This window comes from Urocampus carinirostris, chromosome 11 (assembly GCF_059441175.1).
Source record: "Urocampus carinirostris isolate Australia breed hairy pipefish chromosome 11, RoL_Ucar_1.0, whole genome shotgun sequence".
Classification (NCBI taxonomy): Eukaryota; Metazoa; Chordata; class Actinopteri; order Syngnathiformes; family Syngnathidae; genus Urocampus; species Urocampus carinirostris.
The window spans coordinates 11,415,497-11,442,092 of record NC_142359.1 but is presented as its reverse complement, the minus strand read 5'-3'; the positions used below and the strand labels follow the sequence as shown (position 1 = coordinate 11,442,092).

General features: G+C 41.4%; 1 protein-coding gene across 4 annotated transcripts in view; it reads right to left on the bottom strand.

The window, feature by feature from the left end:
• Positions 1-911: 911 nt before the first annotated feature.
• Positions 912-26,596, bottom strand: part of LOC148356405 (ninjurin-2-like) — a 46,817-nt gene continuing 21,132 nt past the window's right edge. Inside the window, exons 2-4 of one of the 4 annotated variants that reach the window (XM_088348284.1) lie at positions 13,153-13,289; positions 11,450-11,529; positions 912-1,238 (exon numbers count right to left, since the gene is read on the bottom strand). In XM_088348284.1, the coding sequence (XP_088204410.1) occupies positions 1,075-1,238; positions 11,450-11,529; positions 13,153-13,289 (381 nt within the window). In that variant the 3' untranslated portion in view covers positions 912-1,074. Of the gene's footprint in view, positions 1,239-1,281; positions 1,582-3,706; positions 4,582-6,080; positions 8,379-11,449; positions 11,530-13,152; positions 13,290-26,596 lie in introns of those variants that run through there. The other 3 variants (XM_088348283.1, XM_088348282.1, XM_088348285.1) reach the window with 3 other exon arrangements.

The following is a 26,596-nucleotide window of genomic DNA, read 5'->3' as shown; positions in this document are numbered from 1 at the left end:
TCGATCCTGTCCATCTCGTCCTGTCTGATATCTGTCTCCCTTCTCCAGTATCTGGTATCGATCCTGTCGGTCCCGTCCTGTTCCGTATTGATCCCGTCTGTCCGGTATCTGCTCGTGTATCTGGTATCGATCCCGGCTGTTCCGTCCTGTCCGGTATCGACCCCGTCTGTCCGGTATCGACCCCGTCTGTCCGGTATCTGCTCGTGTATCTGGTATTGATCCTGTATGTCCCGTCCTGTCCAGTATCAACCCCGTCTGTCCGGTATCTGCTCGTGTATCTAGTATCGATCTCGTCGGCCTTTTTTCCACACCGGACTTCTGCCTTACTTCTTCCGCCCAGCGATCGCCGAATCACTGGCGTTGGGGTTCCGCGCATTTATTTTCCGGGAAATGGGGAGTCATGCATGTTAGGCAGCAGTCTGGCGTGGAATGACAGGAAGCCAGAGGCCGACGAGATCGATACCAATTGCCCGAGCAGATATTCGACAGATGGGGTCGATACCGGACAGGACGGGACAGACGGGATTGTTGTCAAAGCAGGATATCGAAATTAAACAGGACAAACTAGGGAATGAAAACTGGAGATAATAATGAACTGGACAAAAATGGACCGGAACGATAACTGGGGATAATAACAAACAGGACAAACATAGACAGGAACGATACCAGACAGGAAACGCAGGCGGGGGTACAGGATCGATACCCAATACTGGAGACTGGAGTCAGATATCAGAGAGGACAAGACAGACGGGATTGATACCAGACACTGGGGACTGGAGTCAGATATCAAACAGGACGAGATAGACGGGATCGATACCGTACAGGATTCACAAGCAGGATACCGGAGTCAAAACACACGTCTTGCGGGTGCAGAGGTTCGTTGACGGACTGACAAAGGGTGAGTTAGAGCACTGAGCTTAAATAGAAGGGAAGCCAATCTGTCAACGAACCGCAGCCGGCGCCACACAGGCGGGGCCATTTGGGCGCCATGGCAACCGTGACAGATGGATAGTTTAGCCCAAAAACGTATAAAATACAACAAAATTGTTTAATTGACACGTATGCCCTCTGGGATCAGTGAATGCGCATCATCAGCCACGGGAAGTGTCCTGTACGCTGCATGCCAAAAGTGCTGATGAATAAGTTGAGTGCCGTGGTGATGAACACCAAGACGGTGGTTACATTGTTCAAGTAGTCCAGGCGGCTCTGAAGAGCTGAGTTATTCACATTCCGACGCCCTATCACACACACACATCCCACAAAGACACAATGCAGAGAAAACACGTTTTACCAATGCATTTATTTGATCACCTTTCTTAATAGAACAGGTTGAACATCACAAAAAACTGTAAAATAAAAGAGATTAGGAATTGTCAGTATGATCATATGGAATATTAATATATTGCATCTTTTTTTAGAAGTGTAAACGAGCAAGCAGCCAACGGAAGAATCCTGTCCTCTTGGATCCGAAGAAGCTGATGAAAAAGTTGGTGACTGCGGTGAGGAAGATGACGCCCGTGGATAGGTTGTTCAGGTAGTCCAGTCGTTTTTGATTGGAAACCACGTTCAGGTCTCTACGTGCTGCAATGCACACATGCAAAGGTAGGCAGACATGCACACTTGGTTCAAGCAACTCACAGGAGGGAAGGACGACTGAGGTAGTCCTGGGGTACTACAGTGACGTGCAGTCAAGGGAGGCAAGAGTGGCTTTGCCTCGCCTGTCAAAGTGGCGGTATAAAATCAAATATACTGTACATGAAATGGTTATATTTATTCAGTGTTAACATATTTTCTCATTTACCTTTCCAATTTGGGGATTTAGTTTTCCAAAATTGTTAAATTTCCACAGTATATTATAAATATTATTACAGCCTTAATGTGTAATATTTGATCACTAGAGGGCACTGTGTTGTTGTCATGATTGCTGATACGACCCACCTGAGTCTGCCCCGTTGGCGCCAACAGCCACGGACCCCGATTTGCTGTTGGACTCTTTTTAAACTCCCGCCTTCCTGAAAACACTCGTCAGATCGTCTGCGAACCTATGCTACCCACTAGGCAAGCTTTTGTGACTCTCCGACTCTATCCTGCCCTGTGTTCTGTCTGATTCCCGTTGCCGACCTCTTTTCTGGACCCGTTTATGTTTTTTGCTCCTCCGCCCCGGCCATCGACCTGTTCTTCTCGTTTTCAACAACTACCTTCGCTCGACACGGAAGTGCCACTTCCGCGTCCCAGCTACCTGCTACCGGTGAGCTACGATCATCGGATCGTGGATGCAATTCCCTTCCACTTTCTAAATAAAGCTGAGTAAAACAAACGCAATTGGGTCCCGTCTCCGTTCCTGGTCCGTGACAGATGTATGGTATGTGCAAGGGCCAGATTCGCGGGAGGATGCCGGACAGACATGGCGCCGACTTAAGCGGGGTGTAAAAGAAAAACTAATTTCTCGATTTATAATTTTTCATGAAAATGAACATTGGTATGATAGTTTGTGTATTTTTGCTTATTAATCAATGTAATGCTTTTTTTACTGAATGTTTGTTATTGTACCACTAAAAGGCACTAATGTCATGTCCAGCATGGTCGCCGTGGTGACCGTCTGGCCCCACCCCCTGGGCACCGGCTGTAGCAGATCGTCTAATTTGCGTGTGTGCTTCTTAAAGGCGGGTTTTGGGGATTGCCGGTTGCTGGTTCATTGCGTTTTCTGTTCTGCATTAATCTGTTCTGTCTGACTTTAGGAAACCTGTGTTTGCACGTTCTGAGTAAAAGTCTGTTTTGTGAGTATTCCTAGTCTGAGTTCCTGTTTGCCTGTAAGCCTGTTTTTGTTTTGTTTTGTCCCTGAGTGTTGGACAACTTTTATTTTGCTAAATAAAAGTAACTGGTCGTTACGCGATTGAGTTCATCCTTCCTGCCTCCGATCTGGTCCGGTCTCGTGACAACTAAACATTACAACTGTCCCTTTCATACAATTAGTATGCAACATATAACTGTGCAGAGCATATGAAGATGCAGAGTGAGGCATGCAATTCTTTTGCTTCATGCAGAGGGCGATAGTGAGACTGAAGATTCAGATTTTACGCACAACTTAGCCCCAAACAATAATCAAATGATGAAGGTCCACCCCAAACTACATGCTATTTAATTTCCCCATATGCACCTGCCCAGAGCATTTGCTCTGAAAATGGAGGTCTTCTAGTGACCTCCATGAGCCAAGAAGAGATCCGCAGGTTCAAGAGCGTTCTTCATTCGGGCCCCGGTGCTATGGAATGCTCTGCCCTCTGAGCGGAATTGTTTAAATCTGGGCTTAAAACAAACTTCTATTCTTTAGTTTATGAATGACCTATATATTTTATGTTGACAATGTCTCTCTATTTTTTGGTAATACTACATCCATTGCAACATAACCATCCTTTTTTATGTTATACTTTAATTATTTTATCTTTATTTTTATTGTTTATTAATGCAACATCCATTGCACCCTGGTCATCCTGGAAGGAGGATTACCTCATGTGCGGTCCCTTCTCAAGGTTTCTTCATTCTCCTTAGCTGAGGTTTTTGAGTTTTTCCTTGCCATCATGTTGGTGTTAGATCAGGGAATGGTGTAATAATAGTCTGTGTTCTGTGCAGCCCTTTGTGACTTGTTGTGATCAAGAGCTATACAAACAATCATGACTTGACTGTCAAATGATGAATAATATGTAGGTTTGTTTGTTTATTTATTTGTAAAACAGAATGCCAGACGCGAACCTCACCACGCCGCACTGACAGATGATCCACAAAAATATTGACGTGAAGTAGTTAATGGAATTAAAATCGGTAATGTGGCGCCCTCTAGTGCTAATAAACTGCTTCGAACGTGCAACGACAAGGGCCTCTTTAAAAACGTGTTTAAACGAGACCTGGTGGAAACCAGGGTTGGGTAGGGTTACTTTAACTGGATTACTTTCAATTACTTTTGGATTACTCCAATACCAAATATGCTAATAAAAGACAAATGAAAATAAATATGACTAAAATGATGACTCACAACACGTGGTAAGCTTTCTCTCCTGGCTTTGATCTCTTTGATCTCCGGCAAAACTAACATAAAATGCGACAGAAACAAAATGAAAATAAATCCAAACAGCTTGCCAACATCACTTTTTCCGTTCCATGCCTGCACAAAATTTAGTAATTTTATTCATATTTATTTTTTTTTGTCTTTTATTAGCATATTTGGTATTGGAGTAATCCAAAAGTAATTGAAAGTAATCAAGTTAAAGTAACCCTACCCAACCCTGGTGGAAACATATGTTGGCCTGGAGAGGGATGAGCGCCACCAGGCTTTACATGCCCAAGACACACCACAGGAAACGGTGCCCCTCCGAACCTAGTGGTTAAGGGATCCAACCCATCGACCATCAACCCCCATTCATAAAACAAAACGTTGAAAAATCCATCGCAGTAGGCAGCTGCGCTGCGTGCCGAAAGCAGATTTGAGGATATTGACGAGAAGGGTGAGGAAGATGATGCCTGTTGTCAGATTGTTGAGCAAGTTTAAGAGTCGCTGGTATGAGGGGAGCTGGGTCAGTTCGACGCGAGCTGGACACAAAAAACACACGCACACAAACACCCATCCATGTGGTTGGTCTATTTCAGAGTTCTGGCAGAAAATTCAAATGAATAGGATACTGAAGGATTTTATATATTTGACTATAAAGGATTTTATACGATTGACTCATAATGCAATGAAGATTTTCACTGAGCAGGCTTTAGTTCAATGACGGGTCAGGCTGTTTCAAATGCAGTATATTTTGTCTAGTTCTGTTGATAACAGGACTCTAAAGGAGGACGGCAGGCGTTGTTTTGAGAACAGGGCGCTGTGTTCTGAGAACGGTGGGCGCAAAACAATTCCTTGGCACGCCCATGGGAGGAGCCGAGACGCCATCTTGCGGGGAGACGTGGGCCAAGAGGAGAAAGCTAAAAGACTTCAGAAGAAGGCTTCACAGAGACTCCAACGTCACTAATTCGTCCGTTTTCGATGGAGTACACTTAGTTAAATTGTTAATGAAATTAAATCTGCCCTCGTTTCAAAATGTCGGGTTGCTGTTCATCTTTTCCCTCAAGATACGAGTGCGCATAAATTGTTGGGTGAATGTAGGTTGTGTTTGGTTAATGGAGTCAGATAACTAATTCGAAGAATTTGGTAAACGGTACTTTTTGATATTTAATAATAATAATACTTAACATTAGGGCTGCGACTGACGACTGTTTTCATAATCGATGAATCGGTTGATTGTTTTTTGCGATCAATCGATGAATGGGATTCGTTGAAGACATGTTTTATTTCCTACTCTTTTTTCAATATTGAAGTTTTGAACAGATAGGAAAATAGTGCACCCAACAGCAGAATATTTTATAATATAGAACAATAAAAAATCTAAGTGTTTGTCAATTAACTTGACAATAAACAAAGATACATACAAATATATGCTATACACCTACACATATCACCTTATACAAATACCATTTTATATTTGTGTCACGGTTGCCATGGCACCCAATTGTCCCCGTCCATGTGGAGCCAGCTGCGGCTCGTTGACAGATTGGCTTTCCGTCTATTTAAGCTCAGTGCTCTCACGCTTCCTTTGTCAGTCTGTCAACGAACCTCCGCCCCGCAAGACGTGGGTTTTGACTCAGTCCTGTTTCCTGTTGGTATTATCTCTACGGTATTGTTCCCGTTTATCTTTGTCCTGTTTAATATCGGTTTCCAGTTTTGTTCCGGTCTATTTTTGTCATGGTTATTATTCTCTCCAGTTTTTGTTCCCGTCTAGTTTGTCCTGTTTATTTTCCATATCCTTTTTCATCATCTTTCCTGTCTGTCTGTCCCGTCCTGTCCGGTATCAACCCCATCTGTCCAATATCAACTCGGGCAATTGGTATCGATCTCTTCGGCCTCATTTCACGCCAGACTTCTGCCTAACGTGCATGACTCCCCATTTCACATATAATAAAAGGCTTGTGTGAGTAACGTCACAAGTTTGGGTCCTGATCCTGTTCTGGTTCATGACAATTTGGATATATCATACAAAACGAAAAAGACATAGAAATGCATTTTATTTTAGGTGTAGCAAATGTTTTTATCCACAATAAAATACAGTATATCAAAGTTTAAAAAAACAACTTTCAAAGTTTTGTTTTTCTTTTGGTCAAATCTTTGAATGCGATCACCATTAGCAATATGAAAATAATATTCTTGGAATCTGCACAGTTACACATGTCATTATTATACTATTTTATTTCCTTATTTTCAGGTTTTCTTTCTCTGTACCTCTGCAGCACTTTCTTTGCCCTTGAAAATTGTTGATTTTGAAAGACAAACATTACAAAGTTGAAATTGTTCTAACAAATTTTTGTAGTGATCCAATGTTCAATTAAAAAAAGAAAAAAATCTAAGATACCTTTTTTATAAAAACGGTCTTGGCGCCCTCTGCCGAACCAAAGTAGTAGTGCAACGAAATTCTTTGCCCTCTTTTTTGCATTGGTTTAACGTACTTGATGGCTTATAAATAATGTGATACAACGAATCGATGATCTAATTAGTTGCCATTGCTCTAAACAATCCATTTTAATCAATGTTATCAATGAGTTCTTGCGGCCCTACCTAACATGTTCAAAGTACCACCGGCATAACCCCTCTCTGTGTTTGTAAACAAGTGTGAGGTAGCCAAGCTGCGCGCGCATTGTTAAGGCAGAACGGCGGAATTCATCGGTTTATACAAGCCCATTTACAGAATAAGAACGTGGGTCGTAGATAGCGATATCTCAAATAAGCACAAAATATGTGCCATCAGCAAGACACCAACTTTGTTTAAATGATTGAAGTCAACAACAATAGAAATTGTAAATAGTGGCCCACTCATAAGTTAAACTTTGGAAGAATTGTCTTTCTTTAGCTTGCACCTACGTTAACTTAAATACACCGTTCATATTGGTGGGATCAAAAAGATAATGATAACGACAATTAATCCGTAATTATTAAAATTATCAATATAATAATGTGTCATCATAAAATGTATATAGTGTCATGATTGCTGATGTGAATCACCTGTGCCCGCTCTTTTGGCGCCAACCGCTGCGGGCTCTGATTGGCTCCCTGTCCCTATTCAAACCCAGTCCTGTCAATCCCCTTGTTGTCGGTCCGTCTGCGAATCTCTGTTTTTACACGGCAAGCACTTTTTCGACCCTGACTCACGCCTGTCCTGTTTTTTTTTTCTCCTGTTTTTCTCCTGCTACGACCTGTTTTGATCTCGACCCCGTCTGCTCTCCTGTCCCGAATTATGATCCGTTTTTGATCCCGACCATGTCTGCTCTCCCGTCCCGGCTTACGACTCGTTTCCGACCCCAACCACATCTTACTCTCCCAGTCCTGGCTACTGACTAGTTTTCCGCCCCTGACACCGCCATCGCCATCAAGCTCCACTTCCGTGCTCGGATCACAAGCCAAATACGAGAGTGAACACCGGATTGTGGGCGCACCCCTTCCTTGTTCCTTCAATAAAACTTGTGGTAAATGTTACGCGAGTGGGTCCTTTTTCCGTTCGGGTCCTGACATATGGTATAACATTATAGAATAATAATAATGTTAACTTATCTTATTATTATTGTTGTTATTATGATTATAAAATATCTTTTCAGTGAGAAATAAAATTTGCTAAAAAATTGCATTGACCACTGGTTATCAGTTTTCAGAACCTGTGCGCGGGCCACTTTGGTGTTCTTAGGAGGCTACCTGGTGCCCACAGGCACCACATTGGACACCCGTGGTGTAGTGCAACCGAAAACTAGTGCCACAAAGCACAAAGAACAGAACAAACTATGGAGACTCAAAGAGACCGAACCACAACATTTTTCTTCCCCCATTTTTTTACACAGCCTTTCACAACTGTTTTTGTTTTTTGAGAGTATCCGTAGAAGCAAGATGGCTGACAATTTAGTCAGCTCCCTCTAGGGGACGCTCCTGTTGTGTAAAATAAATGCAATTTTTTAAACCGACAATATTGAGAGAAAATGCAAGTTTAAATGATAGTTTGCTTCTTATTACAATCAATATTGGATGTTTTTTATTTTTTTTATCAATAGGAGGCGTTAAATTAGACACAATGTCCCCTCAAGAATGGTTGGTGACAATAAGTGGCCTATTATTTGGACACCGCCAGATTAGTGTATTGCATTTATCTCAGTGTCTTAAAAATGCATTCGAAAGAGGCCTGTGCGCTCCATCCCAAAGACAGAAATGAAGATGTTGGTAACGAAGACGAGGAAGATGATGATGGTGGCGCTGTTGTTGAGGCTGTCCAGGCGCTTGTGGTTGGCCTCATCGTTGAGGTCTCGACGGGCTACAGCGAGATGCACAGATGGCTAAATAGCATCAGCAGCAGTTTGTTTTCTTTTTTTTTAAGTTTGCGTAATTTGCGGGAACAGTGGGTTACGGTTTCAGTGTTTTAGTGTGTTCACGCCTATCGACGTCAAAGTTAAGATGGTTTAAAACAGTGACGTGCGGTAGAGTTCGTACCTGTATTATTTTCAGGGTCTGGTAGGGTTACTTTAACTTGATTACTTTCAATTACTTTTGGATTACTCCAATACCAAATATGCTAATAAAAGACAAAATAAACTAAATATGAATACAATTATGACTCACAACACGTGGTAAGCTTTCTCTTCTGGCTTTGATCTTTTTGATCTCCGGCAAAACTAACATAAAATGCGACATGTCGGTAGAGCGCTCTTCTTGGGATCAAGGGATCCCAGTTCGAATCCCGGCTTGTCAGTGTTACATGTCGAAGTGTCCTTGGGTAAGACACTGAACCCCTAATACCCCCAATAAGCAGGTTAGCGTCTTACATGGCTGCAATACAAGGCCGCTATTGGGAAATGTGAAGCACACTGTAAAGCGCTTTGGGAAGTCATTGACTTGAAAAGCGCTATATAAATGCAGATCATTTCATTTCATTTCACATATTCTATTCTATTCTATTCTATTCTATTCTATTTTTGTCCTCAAGAGCCGTACAATAGAAACATATTTTGATTTTTTTTTGGGGGGGAGAGTGAGCCATACTATATCTTAAGACAAAATTCAACAAAACCACCAAACAGACTCTCCAGACAAAAGCTAATTTTTCAGCGCATTTTATTCCATTTTTCGACGTTAGATGCTTTGATAAAATTTATGAAATAATAATAATAATAATGCCAGAGCCTGTGTTCCACATCAACAAACACACCATTCAACTTGAAACTTGTTACTTAAGATCCTTGAGGCTCATTTTCACCTTCATTTCTTACAAAATGGTTTCAGAACAAGGTGAAAGCAAAGGTCTTTTGTAAATATGTCACCAAAAACTGCAAAGGAAAGAAATTTTCTGAATATATTTCTCTTCATCGCAGTGGGCGCGTGTGGGGTGTGTGTGTGCTGTGTTGCATAGCTCCGCCCACCCCTACCGCTCACCCAATCAAATCGTTCTGTGTGCTTGGCTAGCGTTTGTGGGTAATACAATTCGTTGTGTGGGGTTTTTATCATAAAGTGTCTCAACAATGAATATTCGTTATTTAGTGAGCTTCCATATAAAGGATTTTTCAGCAATGTACAACCAAAACGGGGTCTGTTGCTGAGACATCTCGACTGTAAACTGTAAGTAAACTAAATTCTTTATATACAGGATTGAAATTTTCCCATAACTGCAGTTGAATCAAATATTAAACCTGTTAGTAAGGCTGTCAGAATAGGAACACTTTGGAAGAAAGTCACACTTTATATTTAATCACGGAGCCATATGTACCCATGACAAGAGCCATATGTGGCTCGCAAGTCATAGGTTTCCAACCCCTGCTACGTCCTATTCATCATTTGATTGCCAGAGGAAGAGAGCAATATATAAATTCTTGCATAGAAAACACGTTTCATTGTTTTATCTTTACTTAATATTCGGGCATGTTGAACTCAGCTTTGCTCGGGGGCTGGATCCAAACTTTATGTTCTCAGGTGGACTGGATCAATAAAAAAATGTCAACACTAAATATTTACTGTTTTTCAGTACTATCCTTTATCAATCAGCCTACACTTGCAGACTACCCAACAAATTAAATGTATGGTATTTTGCCCAAGCCTGAACCCGGCCCAATTTCAAAGTGGTAACACATTCAATGCCATACATGGAAATCCTTTTCGGGCTAAAGTGTCAATCATGACGTCGGGTTCGGGCCAGGCTTCCCTCTTGCTGACTTTTTTCAAATTATCCATTTGTTCTGTTTCTTTTCTTTTGTGGAAGTTCCACTCGTTTTAACCTTTAAATGCTAAAATCTGGGTATGCTTCGCGCTCGGTCCGTCAAATCAAGGTAATTAGCCAGGCGCGGATTGGTCCAGGCTTTTATACCCGCAGGCCGGGTCTCACCTCTACTACAAATTATATGAACGGATGATGAGAGATCTTTTCTAAGCGCATATTTACTCAAAAATAGTGGGAAAACATGATTTCAATGTAAAAAATGGATTGTGGTAAAAATTTCTTGATTTTAACAGTTGAGCAAATGCAGCTTTACATCTGAACCAACTCAACACAAACATCACAAACAGAAACAAAGCTCAAGTGGGAGGTATGACTAAAAATAGCCTTGCATTAATTATCATACGGCTTTGAAATACATTTTAAAAAATATTCAAAATTTGTGTTTTAGCAGTGAATGCGCAATAACATCAGATCAAACTAAGGATGGGCCAACTGAAGCTGAGAAAATACTGCATAATATTATCTTCAGGGTTGGGTAGGGTTACTTTAACTGGATTACTTTCAATTACTTTTGGATTACTCCAATACCAAATGTGCTAAAAAAAGACAAAAGAAACTAAATATGAATAAAATGACTAAATTTTGTGCAGGCTTGGGGAGTAACAGAACACATGGAACGTAAAAAGTGATGTTGGCAAGCTGTTTGGATTTATTTTCATTTTGTTTCTGTCGCATTTTATGTTAGTTTTGCTGGAGATCAAAGAGATCAAAGCCAGGAGAGAAAGCTTACCACGTGTTGTGAGTCATCATTTTATTCATATTTAGTTTCTTTTGTCTTTTATTAGCATATTTGGTATTGGAGTAATCCAAAAGTAATTGAAAGTAATCCAGTTAAAGTAACCCTACTCAACCCTGATTGTCTTTAACATGAAACCAGACTGGATCCTAACTATTATCCACCTTTACTGCCCTCTAGTGGCAGGAAGGAGCATTTGGCCTGTATGTATTTAAAAAAGAACTTGATTGTGAAGTATAAAGAGACAAACATACAATTTTAATTTTATATCTCCATGAAACAGGTGAGGCACAGCCTCACCTGCCTACCCTGACTGCACGTCACTGGCATGGATCAGTTAAGATGGCGGATTAATTTGATGTAATTAATTATAATCTCTTACCGATGATAATGATCAGGATTCCAGCGACTATTTGGAGAGCCAGTGAGAATGAGATGAGTGTCAGGACGGCAGCGTAATACCTGGAATGGTAAATTAAAGAAATGTGTACATATACGAGGACCCCATTCGTTCAAGTCTGTATCAAAAGTACATACAGTTAAGTACTCACAAAAATATTCATATGTACACATATTCAGCCCAACACACTTAACACTAGATCACAGGTGTCAAACAGGCAGCCCGCGGGCCAAATCAGGCCCGCTAAGGGATTGATTCCGGAACTTGCCTGTGAACACTCAGAGAAGCGCAAGAGAAATACTGTACTTGTATTTCTCTCTCTCTCTCTCTCTCTCTCTCTCTCTCTCTCTCTCTCTCTCTCTCTCTCTCTCTCTCTCTCTCTCTGTCTCTCTCTCGATCTCTCGATCTCTCCCTCTCTCTCTTTCTTTTCCACCCCTTTTCTCCCACTCTGTGTCTGTCTCTTTCACTCGCTGTGTCTCTCCTTTTCTCTTCTTTTGTTGCTCTTTGTCTCTTTCTCTCTCTGTGTCTTTTAACCTCTTTTGCTCTAACTTCCTTTTTTCCTTTACTCTCTTTTCTCTTTCTCTCTTCATACCCTTCGCGCTTTCTTTTCTCTTTTCTCTCCTTCTGTCTTTCTATTTCTCTTTGGATTTCTTTCTTCCTCTCCCGTTCTTTTCCCCCTCTCTTACGACTTTTTATCTTTTGTTTCTCACTTTCTCTCTCTCTCTCTCTCTTTTTCTGTCTTTGTCCCGCCCGCCCTCTCTCCTTTTTTCCCTCCCTCTTTCCCCTATTTCTTTCTCTCTTTTTCTTTCTCTTTAATCTACTAGTCCGGCCCCCGCCAGAATGTTTGTTCTATTGTGTGGCCCCCGAGTTAAAATGAGTTTGACACCCCTGCACTAGATTTTACTTAATTTTCCACATTTTTTACACTGAATGGTGATGGAGGACATATACTCTCTTTCTTCATATATTCGAATCCATATTTGGGTCATGAGAAGAGACAGCTAAGTTTGGGGTTTTTATTAGAATCTCATCCCATCTCATTAGCTGTACCGCTTATCCCTAGGGTCGCGGGGGGGCTGGAGCCCATCCCAGCCATCTCCAGGCAGTGGGCAGGGGACACCCTGAACTAGTTGCCAGCCAATCGCAGGTCACACGGGGACAGACAAGTCACTCGCTCATTCACACCTAGGGACAATTTGGACCGGCCAATTCACCTGAAATGCATGTCTTTGGAATGTGGGAGGAAACCAATGATAATAATGAAGCAGAATATTCTGGGTTTGTGAGTACAGGCCAAGGCTGTAAAGGATTTGCAAGTGTGCTTTCAAAATGATTGACAATCGTTTTTATTCTAAATGGGCGGATTCCGTCTGAACAAAGAACTGGTTTTGAAGCTGATTTTTGGAAATTTTCCACTAACTTCAGTTTTCTGCCCATTTAGAATAAAAACGATTGTCAATCGTTTTGAAAGCGCACTTGTGAATCCACTACAGCCTTGTCCTGTACTCACGAACCCAGAATATTCTGCTTCATTGTTATTATTTTTTTACTCTAATAAAACCCCCAAACGTTAACAGCGTTTTTGTGCTTTTTTTTCCTTTTTTCGATTTGTTTTCTTTTTGCTTTTGTCGTGTTCGAAATCAAAGTTTAAATCATTCATTCATTAATAGTTTCTATGTCCATACCTGTATCCCGCCCCCTGCTCGATGACAGTCTTCATGTGCGTGATGTTCGCCAAGAACAGAGCAATGTCCAGCATCCCCTCAGCTGCCGTTTTCTTGGTAGCGTACAGGTTCATGTTTAAGTTAAATGGCAGACCACCCTGTCATAAAAACATAAAAAAGAATGGTGTTTTGATAAGTTTAGGCCTGCTTTACTGTTACCTCAAAAAACTCGTACCAATCATAAGCTCAAATTTGGTGAAGTGACCCTTAAGGCCATTCAAACAGGAGGGTTGTTAGATCAGGCCTCTCAAATATTAGATCAGGGGTGTCAAACAGGCCAGATCAGGCCTGCTAAGGGATTGAATCTGGCCTGCGAGACCACTTAAAGAAGCACAAGAGAAAAAGGAGCTGCAAGTTGAAATATATCCACTTCATGTTGCCAAAGCCAGGTGCCTCTCACAAATGCTGTTCTTTCTCTCTCTCACTCTCTCTTCCTCCCATTTTATCTCACTCTATCTCTCTCTTTCACTCTCTCGGTCTTTTACTCTTTTTTTGTTCTTCTTTGTTACTTTCTCTGTGTCTTTTTATTTTCTTTTGCTCTCCTTTTTTCCTTTTCTCTCTTTCTCTCTCTCTTGCTTTCTCCATCTCTCTTTGGGGGCGGCAGTGGCTCAGGAGGTAGAGCGCTCGTCTTGGGATCAAGAGATCGCAGTTCGAATCCCAGCTCCTCCGTGTTACATGTCGAAGTGTCCTTGGGTAAGACACTGAACCCCTAATACCCCCAATAAGCAGGTTAGCGCTTTACATGGCTGCACGGCTGCTATTGGGAAATGTGAAGCACACTGTAAAGCGCTTTGGGAAGTCTTGACTTGAAAAGCTCTTTATAATTCTTCATTTCTTTCCCCCTTCTATCTTTTCTCTCCTACTATCTTTCTCTCTTTCTATTTCTCTTTGGATTGCATACTTTATCTTTCTTTCCCCCTCTATCGCTTTTTCTCTTTTTATTCCTTTTGTTTCTCACACTTTCATTCTCTCCCTCTCTTTTCTCTCTCTTTTTCTTTCTCCCTTTCTCTCTTCCTTTGTTTCACCCTCTCTTTTCTCTCCCTCTCTTTCTCCAATTTCTGTCTCTTTCTTACTTTCTCTCTAATCTACTAGTCCGGCCCCCGACAGAATGTCTGTTCTATCGTGTGGCCCCCGAGTTAAAATGAGTTTGACACCCATGTATCAGATAGAAGATTTTATCTGTACCTCTTGGTTGCTGTGACTTGTACTTTCTCTGGCTCTTTGTGATCTTGAGACACCCTCGCACACAGTATCCAGTAACCATTTAAGACCATTGAGTCACATATTGGCAGATTGGTGAGTCTGAACCCCTCCCCCCTGCGTGGGTGGGCGGGCAAGGATTAGGGTCTGTTAATAGTCAGGCTTTTTCTGTATCATGCTGCTTTAGCTATTCGATCTTGAAGACATCCAGTGACGCTTAAGTTCATTCTGTTTTAAAAAGGAGATTTTATTAGGATGTGAAGGATTTTATACATTTGACTATAAAGGATTTGATACGATTGACTACAAATTACATTTAATGAAAAAAGATGTTGGCACGGCGGCGCGGTGGTTAGCATGTGTACGGCACAGTTCTAAGGTCTTGGGAACCTCCTGTGTGGGTTCAAATCCAGCTACCGGACTTCCTGCGCGGAGTTTGCATGTTCTACCCGTGCTTGTGTGAGTTCCCTCCGGGCACTCCGGTTTCCTCCCACATTCCAAAGACATGCATTTCAGGTGGATTGGCCGGTCCATATTGTCCCTAGGTGTGACTGAGCGAGCGAGTTGTCTGTCCCTGTGTACCCTGCGAGTGGCTGGCAACCAGTTCAGGGTGTCCCCTGCCCATTGCCCGATGATTGCTGGGATGGGTTCCAGCACTCCTGCAACCCCACTGAGGATAAGCGGTGCAGCTAATGAGATAATGAGATGAAAGAAGATGTTCACTGACTAGGCTGTAGTTATATGTCAGGGTACCCTGGTGGAAAATGTTTAAAGGAACGGCGAGAACGGGACGTAAGGCTGATAAGATAATCAGCACATCCAGACGCAGAAAGGCCCTGATGACGTGGAAATGCTCGGGGTGGTTTTGAGTATTCCAGACATCGCGACGTCCAGGGGGGGCTTCCTTGGCACACCCATGGGAGGAGTCGGCACGCCATTATGCGGGGAGAAGATGGCCAATAGGAGAGAGCTAAATGACTTGAGAAGAGGGCTTCCTAGAGACTCCAACGACACTAAATTGGTCGTTTTCGATGGAGTATACTTATTTAAATTGTTAATGAAATTAAATCTGCCCCCGTTTGAAAATGTCGGCTTTCTTGTTCATCTCTTCCCTCAAGAAATGGGCGCGCATGAGTTGTTGGGTGAATGTAGGTTGTGTTTGGTTAATGGAGTCAGATAACTAATTCGAACAATTTGTTAAACGGTACATTTTGATATTTAATTCCTAACAGATGCCACTTGTTTATTTTGACACACTGTTGTCCGTTGACTATGACGTCGTTGTCGCCATCGGCCAATCGTGTTGCTGTTCTTTGATCCCACACCCTTGAGAAGGGGTGGAATTCTCTTATCTGAATGCTTCACTCCCGGGCCGTCTTTGCAAGTTTGAAATCCATTGATGTCTTCTCTCCTTGTTTTGAGTGACTACTAAAGTTTTAATATAACACATTCTAAACACAGTATAAAGCAGTATTGTACAAAGGACTAGGGTATGCAAACCTTTGGAGTTGCAAGCTGCATTTGGTTAAAAAAATGAAATATAGGGGCTGGACCAAGAAGAGAAGAAATTTTTGACTAATCAGACTTTATAAGTCTGCCGATACAGTTTCAAATGTGATACCTTAGCGATACATGAGGAAAGGCAGATAATGTTGGCCAGGCCCCTTTTTTTCTCATATGAATATTTGCTATATTTCATTTTTGTCAGGACCAGAACGGAAACAGGACCAACTCGCGTAACATTTCACACAGTTTTATAGGGAAGAAGGGAAAGGAGTGCACACACGATCCGGAGATCGCTGGTCGCGGGGAGAAGATTGCTCAGACGCGGAAGTGGGACTACCGTGGTGAGCGATGGCGGTGTCCGGAACGGAAAATGTCGAAAAACCAGGAGAGGAGAGTAGATGTGGTCGAGATCAAAAGCGGATTGTTATTCGGGGCGGGAGAACAGACGTGGTCGAGATCAAAAGCGGATTGTTATTCGGGGCGGGAGAACAGACGTGGTCGAGATCAAAAACGGATTGTTATTCGGGGCGGGAGAACAGACGTGATCAAGATTAAAGCAGATCGTAGTGGGAGAAAGACAAGAGCAAAAGCACGGGACAGGCGAAAAAGGGCTTGCCGTGTAAAAACAGAGATTCGCAGACGGACCGACAAAAGCGGACTGACAGGACAGAGTTTAAATACTGACAGGGAGCCAATCTGTCAACAAGCTGCAGCTGGCGCCACACGAGCAGGGCCAATTGGGCGCCATGGCAACTGTGACACACGGGCCGGGCCAATTGGGTGCCATGGCAACCGTGACAATTTTATTTTTGTTTATATATCATTTCATAACATACAATTGATTTTGAAACAATTAGAGTGAAAGAAAAGTAATGGTTTATGTTCTATATTTTATAAATACCTTGATAAATAAATTACAAACAAAAAGGAGAAACGGTGCGAGACGATGATTGTCCTAAAAAAATAAACATTTCCTAAAAAAACATGCTCTATAAAGATAAATAAAGTGAAGTTTAACTTACTCCTAGAAGATGAGCTTCAAGAGTTAAAGGCTTGTATGAGTAACCTGTATTGTTTTATACTGAAAAATAAACATTTAATAAAATAATATGCTCTATAAACATAAATAAAGTTAAGTTTAACTTACTTTTGCAAGATGAGCTTCAAGAGTTAGGCAACTTCCTCCTCCGTGGTAGAAAGCGGCCGAAAAAAAGCGATCCAACCAATTTCTCAACCGTATGAAGCTTTCTTATTCCACTTTCATTTCAAAAGAAACGGCTCCCTCTTCTTTACACTTCACGGCAACCATATTGAAAGTCGAGATATTAAACAATAAAAATAATGCGTGACTTTTCTCCGGGCACTCCGGTGCGAGACGATGATTAATGTTTGTTATTGGTACTTGTTACTTTCACATATATTATTATTATTATTATGATTACTATTATTATTATATTATTATTATTATTATTATTATGATTACTATTATTATTATTATTATTATTATTATTATTATTATTTATATTATTATATTCTTATCAAGTTTTTTGGGCGGTCTGGATTTCAAAACTCGCCAGGCCGTAGTTTGACCACCACTGGACTAGTACCGGTAACTAAATGTATTTCTCCTTTTTTTTCCCCTGGAACAATTAATGGAAATAATTACTTTTACATTTTCAGTGAGAGTTACCTTTTGTTACTAAAAAAAAGTAAGTTAACTACTTGTTCAAACAAAGTAATCTGTAACGCCGTACTGACATTGAATAACAGACCCCAGCCAGCAGTGACCCGGATGTACTTAATCCAAGTAATATAAAAGTCGCCACACGAGAGAAGCATTGCACAAGATCTAGTGCTGAATAACTACGAGTACAAAATATGAGCTCTAGCGAAACATTAACAGTAGGTATTTTTATTCATGTTGTGGCTTGACTTATTTTCATTTAAATATGAATTGACTGTATACAGATTTTATTTATCATTTTAGGACTTTAAAAGAGCTTCGCTTGAACCTGGATGTAAAAGAAATCTAATAGCAAAACACTGCACAAGTTGTTTACTAACTGTTTGCTACATAATTTAAATCTCTTGTACCTTTAACATTAGGTCCTTTCAATATTGCTTCGAACATTTTATATGTTTGTTGTTGTTTTTAATCAGACGTTTCTTTTAATTGGAATTGATCATTCCAAACAAAATCGGCATGAAGCAGCCGAACAACAATACAAAGCTATCAAGTGTTCTGGAGATAAAGAGAAGAAAAGAGAGTAATACATATAATAAATAAATAATAATAATGACCATATGTTTTATTCGATAGGAGGAGCATCTTAAGTATATTATGTATTAATTGGTCATAGGGAATGTTTATCAGACTCAAAGGTGGTGTCTTCAACTTGAAATGGTGCTACTCTCTGCTGCCATCTCTTGGTTTAAAGTCATGGTAGCAGCCTCAGTCAGCTCATTCCTCAAGTACTAATAAACACATCTTTTTTTCCCCATTTTTGGGTGAGTTTGGGTTGGCCTTTGGATTGTATTTGAAGCAGGACTTCTCTTACTTTTACCATTTTCAGGCTACTCTAACTGTCAAGACCTGAACAGAGACAGGACCCACTTGCGTTGCGTTTTATTGGAAGAAAGGGTTGTGCCCACGATGCGGTGATTGCTGGACGCGGGAAGCGAGTCGCTCTAATGCTCGGATTGTGCTCTGAACGCGGAAGTGGATCTTCCGTGGCGAGCGATGGCGGAGTCGGGGACGGAAAAAAAAGGTCAGTAGCTGGGACTGGAGTGCAAAAACGTGGTCGGGGTCGGAAGCGAGTCGTAAGCCAGAATAGGAGAGAAGACGTGGTCGGGGACAAACAGAGGTCGAAAGCCAGGACAGGAGAGTAGACGTTGTCAGGATCAAAAACGTGACGAAGCCGGGGAACAGACAGGAGCAAAAAAACAGGACATGTAGGAGTCAGGGTTAAAAAAGCTTGCCTAATGTTAACTGAGGTTCGCAGACGGACTGACAAAAGGGGACAAACGGGAGTGGGTACAAGTACTGATCTGGAGCCAATCAGAGTCCGAGGCAGCTGGCGCCAAAGGAGCGGGCACTGCTGAATCACATCAGTAATCATGACACTAACAAAGAAAAACGGAAACAAGCATGAAATCACTCTCCATCCTTCCTCCCCCCATCCCCCCAATGCTAAATGTAAGATAAAAGCAGTATAAGTGCAGTGGGAAAAAACTAATAAGGCTTTTTTAACTCAGTTGGCTATTGTTAACACATACTTATTGGAGAAAACATTCTACTTTTTAAAGACACCTTAAACGTCGCACCCTACCCTTAAAGATTCAACCAAATACGCTGACAAAATTCCGATGTATAAAATTTTTGCATTTTTAAATCGTGGATACAAATGTTGTGGTGCATATTATGTAAATCAGGAATAAGATTCAGGGACTGCGCATGACTTTTAAGAAAAAAAATCACATATTATTACGTAACCGCATGAAACTATGACAAATGATACCCAGTTTCTTTAGTAGTTTTTCTGCACATATTGAAGTAATCAACATTTTGGTTTTAGCAGCGACTGGATCGTTTTACTCGAAGCCTTTGTCGTCATGCACGCAAATAGAGATTTGTCTTAGAAAACGTGCAGTAAATGGCATGCAAGGCATCGGCCCACGAGAGGCTTGTTTTATGATCTCACTCACTGAAAATTCAAAATAAACACTTGATTCGCAGAACTGTTTCTTTTCTCGGTCTTGACTGTTTTTTTTAGACTAAGTTGCAGAGTAGAGCATACCGTTTCGTAAAATGGTTGTCATTTGTAATGAATAGTGAAAGTGCTTTCAGTAACTAAATCTGATTACTAATTCTGCACTTACTTCCCTTTTGTACTCAACTACAGCTGACACATTTCCTTCTCGACAAGGCAGTTCTTGTATTTTTTGTTTTCTAGGAAAACATCTCCGATCTTTCACAATTTGAAAAAAAAATGATAGAAAAATGTCATGATTACTGATGTAACTCAGCTGTGCCTGCTCTTTTGGCGCCAACTGCCGCGGGTTCCGATTGGCTCCCTGTCAGTATTTGATCCCAGTCCTGTCAATCCCCTGTTGTCAGTCCGTCTGCAAACCTCAGTGAACAAGGCTTTTTCGACCCTGACTCCCACCTGTCCCGTTTTTTGCTTCTGTCTGTCCCCGGCTTCGACCCGTTTTTGATCCTGACCACGTCTGCTCTCCCTTCCCGGCTTCCGACCTCTTTCTGTCCACAAGTACGTCTTCTCTGCTTTTCTGGCTTACGACTTGCTTACGACCCCGACCACGTTTTTGCTCTCCTGTCCCGGCTACCGACCCGCTTTTCCGTCCCTGACACCGCCATCGTTCGCCAAGGAAGATACACTTCCGCGTTCGGAGCACAATCCGAGTACTAGAGCGACTTGCTTCCCGTGTCCAGCGAACTCCCGATCGTGGGCGCAGCCCTTTCTCTTCCTTCCAATAAAAACTCCGTTCTGGTCCTGACGGGAAAAAAACATATTTTCTAGATTTTCTAACCAACTACTTGTCCTTAATCTTCATACAATAAATGTCCTATAATATGTAATTACTGTATTTTCCGGACTATAAAGCACACTTAAAAAAAAAAACATGTAGGTCAGAAATTTGTAGGGGGCCTAGTAATCTGGTTCACCTTATATTCACTGCTGCCCGTTATTGCCCAGGTCCAGCTCATCTTTAAGAGCGAGATGACGCTTTACACCGAAAACAATGGCGACCCGATGATGAAGGTGCTGTATCTGAGTCAGATCAGGAGGCTTCTCCTGCTACTGTTAACCATTGAAACCAGTATTATCTATCTCTTTCATGTGGGGGAGAAAACCCCTACCCTGCAAAAATAACAGCCTGCAGAGGGATGCGTGCCGCCAGGCTGTATTTGCCCAAAACACACTACAGGAAATGGTGCGCCTAAGACCCTGGCAATTAAGGAATCCATGGGCCGTAAAATGATGGATACAATCGGTAACGCATTCAGTGTTTATACAGAATGTGTGTGTTACTAAATTGGGTTTTATGGTAAACCACCACATTGGAGCATTGAATAATCAATCATTACTAATTAATAATAATTGCTATCCCAATTTGCAACACAATGGGATTAAAACCCGGGTTGTGACAATGAGGGAGCCGATACCTTACAACCAGATCACCAGTTGTACTGGGTTAGTAACTGAATTACTCTATAGTAAAAGCCACTGGTTACCAGGGAAGGTAACTATTTCCGTTACTTCAAAAATAAGTTGTATGTCAAAGAATTCGAAATTTTCTGAGCAGTATTTGAGTCAGTTGAAAGGAGCAGAACAGGAAGCTGGTTGTGTTATAGAACCATGTAATATTCATTTCACCTCACTTGCAACCGATCTATCCTACACTTGAAGTGCAACAAATAAAAACACTAAACAATATATTAAATAAACAATCAGCAGTAAACGATTCATTGTGAGTTTAATAAATTAAATGAAAAAAAGAAAAAATACAATAACTGTCAGGACCAAAACAGAGACAGGACCCACTTGCGTACGTTTCTCTGTTTTATTGGGAAGAGGGGGAAGGATTGCACACACGATCCGGTGGTCGCGGGGAGCAGGTTGCTCTAAACGCGGAGGTGGTACTTCCGTCGCGAGCGTTGGCGGTGTCTGGAGTGGAAAAGACAGGTCAGTAGCCGGGATAGGAGAGCAAAAAAAACGTGGTCGAGATCAGAAAATGGGTTGAAGCCGGGAAACAGACGAGAGCCAAAACAGGAGTGAGTCAGGGTCGAAAAGCTTGCGTAGCGTGAGCTGAGGTTCGCAGACGGACTGACAACAGGTGACAGAAAGACCCGGTTGAAATAGTGACAGGGAGCCAATCAGAGTCCCAGGCAGTTGTTGCCAAAGGAGCGGGTACAGGTGCCTCGCATCAGTAATCATGACAAAAGGAAAAAGAGCCATTCAAGAAAAAAATAATACACTTTACATTTTTATATAATCACATTCAAACTAAAAAAACACAGAAAATACAATTAGAATATATATAAATCTATTTATGGAAAACAAATTTAAAGTCAACAACACAGATTCCCCTAAAAATGCATATTGACCAATCACAAGAAAAGAGGCGTGTTGATTGGTGGGCAACCAGCTCCCTTCGTTCACTTGCGAGAGTCTGTTGCGCCGCATCCACGAATGTCAACAGCACTAAAGGCTTAGATTTTTCGCTACTCGGCCGGCCCTCACTTACCGCATTACTGAATACTGTATTCATATTCGCTATCCAACTATATGGTAGTTGCTATTTTAAATGGTGACACGATCCGAAAAGACATGATGTAAACAACTCGAAGGAGAAAGGAAAACCGTGCTGCTGAAAATGGCATCAATTTTGCAGAGGCACACTGCCGTTAACCAGCCAAAGTGAAGTAACACCACTTTTAATTAAATTAATTAATAATAAATTTGACTGTCAGTAACGTAACGGCTTGGAAAACGGGGGGGGGATTTTTTACCCGGTTGATGAAAAATAACGCCGTTAAGTATGAATGAAAACTTTATTTCAAACATTATAAAGATAATTTATTTATATCCATCCATACTTTTAGATTAATTAATTCACGATTAATGCAGGTTACCAAATCAATATAGTTATCATATGAATAGAAAATGTAAGTGTCGTCTAAAAATATTTCTAAATTTAATAGTTTTGAAAGATAAAAAAAATCTTTAATATATAAATGAAATAACTTTGGACCCAGGATAGAACCCTGTGGTACTCCGCAACAGATGTCCAAGTATTCAGATGACAACTCTCCCATTTTCACATATTGCTTCCTCCCCGTCAAATAACTTTGAATCTATTGCAAAGCCACGCACTTGATGCCATATATTTCCAGTTTTTTTAATAGTATATTATGATTAATGGTATCAAATGCTTTTTTTAAGTCACAGCGTTACTTGCAACAATGCAGATGACATAAGAAAAGGCTTTACACTTACAGTATAGAATAGTTCAATGATCGATCAGTCAATCAATGTCACCGATCAATTTCGTAAAACATCGTTTTCGACACGATTCAACAACCTTATATGTTTTTTCGCATGGAAACATTTTTTCAAAAGGTCCTAAAAGGAGTCAATATGAACATTTCAAAAGTATGTATAGAATGTATATGTGCCGGTCTGTGTCCATCCGCTCCCTTCCCCTAGAGTCTTGTGGTCTTACTCTGTCAACATCAGCTCAGGATGGACTGCCAACATGCACACACGTGAACACAGTCGCACAAGTTAGGAATGTCCTACAATGTCTGGATATAGGAATAAAGGACATATGCATTCACTTAACAAAAAGTCGTCCCGAATATGCCTGACCAAATTGAGTCAACGGTTTCCAGGGTGTATTATTTTAGTTTAAGTTTGGCTTACCAGGTACAGTGGGTGTTCACAGATTCTTATTTACTGCGGTGGCAGGTGGTAGCTAAAGGTCAACGCCCTGTCTGCACAAAAAAGTTCTTTGGAGTTCGGGCAGTGTAATATTTAATGCAGTGGTGTTCAAAAGGACCACAAACACACAATAAAAGAACAACAGAAGAGTTAAAAAAAACTTAGATGTGTTTGTTGTGCACTGTGAATTCTGGACTACAAACCGCTACCTTTCTCCCAAATTTTAACACACTACGGCAGTGGTCCCCAAACTACGGCCCGCGGGCCGGATGCGGCCCGCCTCCACATTTGGTCCGGCCCCCTGGACAATACCAGAAAGCATTTTGATTTTTTTTTCATATATGTGTATTTGTATTTGATAATGAAGTTGGACTTTTGCAATAAAATGTTCCTTAGTTATGAACTATTTTCATTATTAACTATTAGTTAGTAACTATTTTATATAGCGCAACAAGGGTTGCTGACTAGTTAAAATGTTATATTTTGGGATTTTGGTGTTGTTTTGTAAAGCAGAAAAAGTGAAGTACCAGTATATCACCACTAGATGACATAGTCTCACAGGTCAGAGGAGGGTGTTTGGGGCAAGTCTCACGTGACCTCACGTGATTTAATGAGACTTGTTCAATAAATCACTCTTAATGTCAACAAGTAAATGGTGTCGTGTGAGACTGACATTTACCATCTATTTTGCAGGTGAGATGTACAATAATTTTTTACATTTAGGCACTCCTGCAATCATCACACTTTTTCTGTTACAAACTGACCCCGGCCCTTCATCAGAGAAGGGAAAAGTTATGTGGCCCTAACAGGAAAAAGTTTGGTGACTCCTGCACGACGGCTTGCAATATGATGCAGCTTGTTCTTTTTTCTAAATCTAAAAATCTAAACTATTCAATCAGCCGACACTACAAGCATTTATGCTTATTGTTTTTTGTCGTACCACTGCGTACAATGCCTTGCTCAATCTCTTCTCCCTGTTCAATCAATTGGCACTGTCTCAATTGTGTTTTCAGCCCTTTGAGACTTTTTGTGATTAAGTGCTCTACAAATAAGCATGACTTGACTCAAGAGGGACCACATTTCTTTTTATTGTGATTTGGTTGGTTTTATTTCCTTCCGTCAATAATAACGAGTCCCAAGAAAGTTAGTGATAAGGGGAAGGAAAAGTGGATAACGTGACACGGCGATGGAGTCAAAGAAGGAAATGATTGTGAAATACGAAAATGGTGTACGAGTGCCATTGAATCCCTGCTGGAAGGTACAGTAAATGGTTTTAGAATCTTATATTTGTAAGGTTTTTATCTACCAAATGTAGCAATTATCGTTGTTCAGGTACACATTTCATTGATATGTTGAACGTTTTAGTATGTGGCTATTTTGCAGTGGTTAGCATAATCCCTAACCCCAGTTCGAGACCACGTGGAAACATTTGTTCGCCTGAAGAGGTATGGGCGCCACCAGGCTGTACTTGCCCAAGACGGAGCACAGAAATGTTGCCCCTGCACCCTTGTGGGTGAGGGATCCACCCAACCATTATGTGGCTATTTATAGCAGTTTTAGGTTGCTTATATGTGATGTTGGGTTATATTCCAGTATATAGGGTACTTAAAGTCATTTCGGTTTTGCTGGACATTTTTTTTTAATATATTATACTATCGCTACTTTAGAGTGTGAAACCATTTCATACGATAAACTGGAGAAGTGGAATTTTTGTTCTTGATTTGGATCACCGCTTGTCATTAGGGTGGTGTCACGGTTGCCATGGCGCGCAATTGGCCCCTGCCCGTGTGGCGCCAGCTGCAGCTTGTTGACAGATTGGCTCCCAGTCAGTATTTATTCTCTGTCCTGGCAGTCCCCTGTGGTCGGTCCGTCTGCGAATCTGTTTTTTTCACCCGTCCTGTGTTTTTGCTCCCGTTTTCCTCCCGCTACGATCTGTTTGATCTCGACCACGTCTGCGCTCCCATCCCGAATTATGACCTGTTTTGATCTCGACCACGTCTGTTCTCCCGTCCCGAATTTTCTGATAATCACCACGTTTTTGCTCTTCTATCCCGGCTACTGACCTGTTTTTTTTCGTTCCCGACCGCGCCATCGCTCGCCATGGAAGTCCCACTTCCACGTCTGAGCAACCTACTCCCAGCGACCAGCGATCTCCGGATCGTGTGTGCACTCCTTTCCCTTCTTCCCAATAAAACTGTGAGAAACATTATGCGAGTGCGTCCTGTCTCTGTTCGGGTCCTGACGGGTAGAATGGTGGGTCCTGAAGTCAGACCAGTTGAGAACCACTGCGCTAAATAATACACACTATCCCTTTAAAATGAAAATATTGGGAAAATGAATCGACAATTGTTGGTTATTTGATCCCCTGTTCAATATCTTCAGATGTTTTGTCACTCCAGCAGCTAAGAAGGAGTCAGGTGGCTGCTTCAGAGTGGAAAATATCTGTACTAGTTTGCCCAGTGTGTGTGTTTATACACTACATTCTTCCTAGAAATCCAGAGTCCTCATAAAAGCCGCACATCCTTAAAAAGCAGCAAAGTGCTAACACAGGCCCAAAATCACAGCCCTAGCCATGCTGACTACACAAACAGACACACACACTTGCACTGAAAACAAAACTTGACACAGGATATGTGCCAGTTTCTCCACTTTAAATTGCAACACACATCCAAACATACACAAGACCACATGGGAGCCCCTCTCTGTTACCTCACAGGAAGTGCTCCTCCCCTGCATTTCGATTGGTTGCTCCAATAGCCAATAGCGAAGTTTTGATTTCGCTTGCAAAACGTATTATTCAATGTCCTTCCATCACTCCATCTATGTTTTTTTTAGTTTTATGTTTTTGTCCACATGCCCCAAGTTTGTTACTCCTTCTTGACCGTGAGTTGGCGACTCAAAGCCAGCTGTTGACCTGCTGTCAAATAAGGAGAAAATACGTGCGAAAAACCAGCTTGAAGGGCTGCATATGCTTGGGAGGCTTGGAATTCGTTTCCTGCACCAAAAGGCATACATAAGACTTAGTCCATTGCCCACATGTCATCATTGAACACTCAATATCCTTCTAAACCTAATCCTGAAGTCGTGAAACCTTTTCTGGGAAATTCCAGGTCTAAGAATTCTGGTTACTGTCCACTGTTGTGCAAGACACGAATGCACTCCGTTTATGTTCATCAATACTCAACTAATGTATGTTAGTTTTGCTCCGGAAGGTAAAACCATTGCCAATGTTTGTC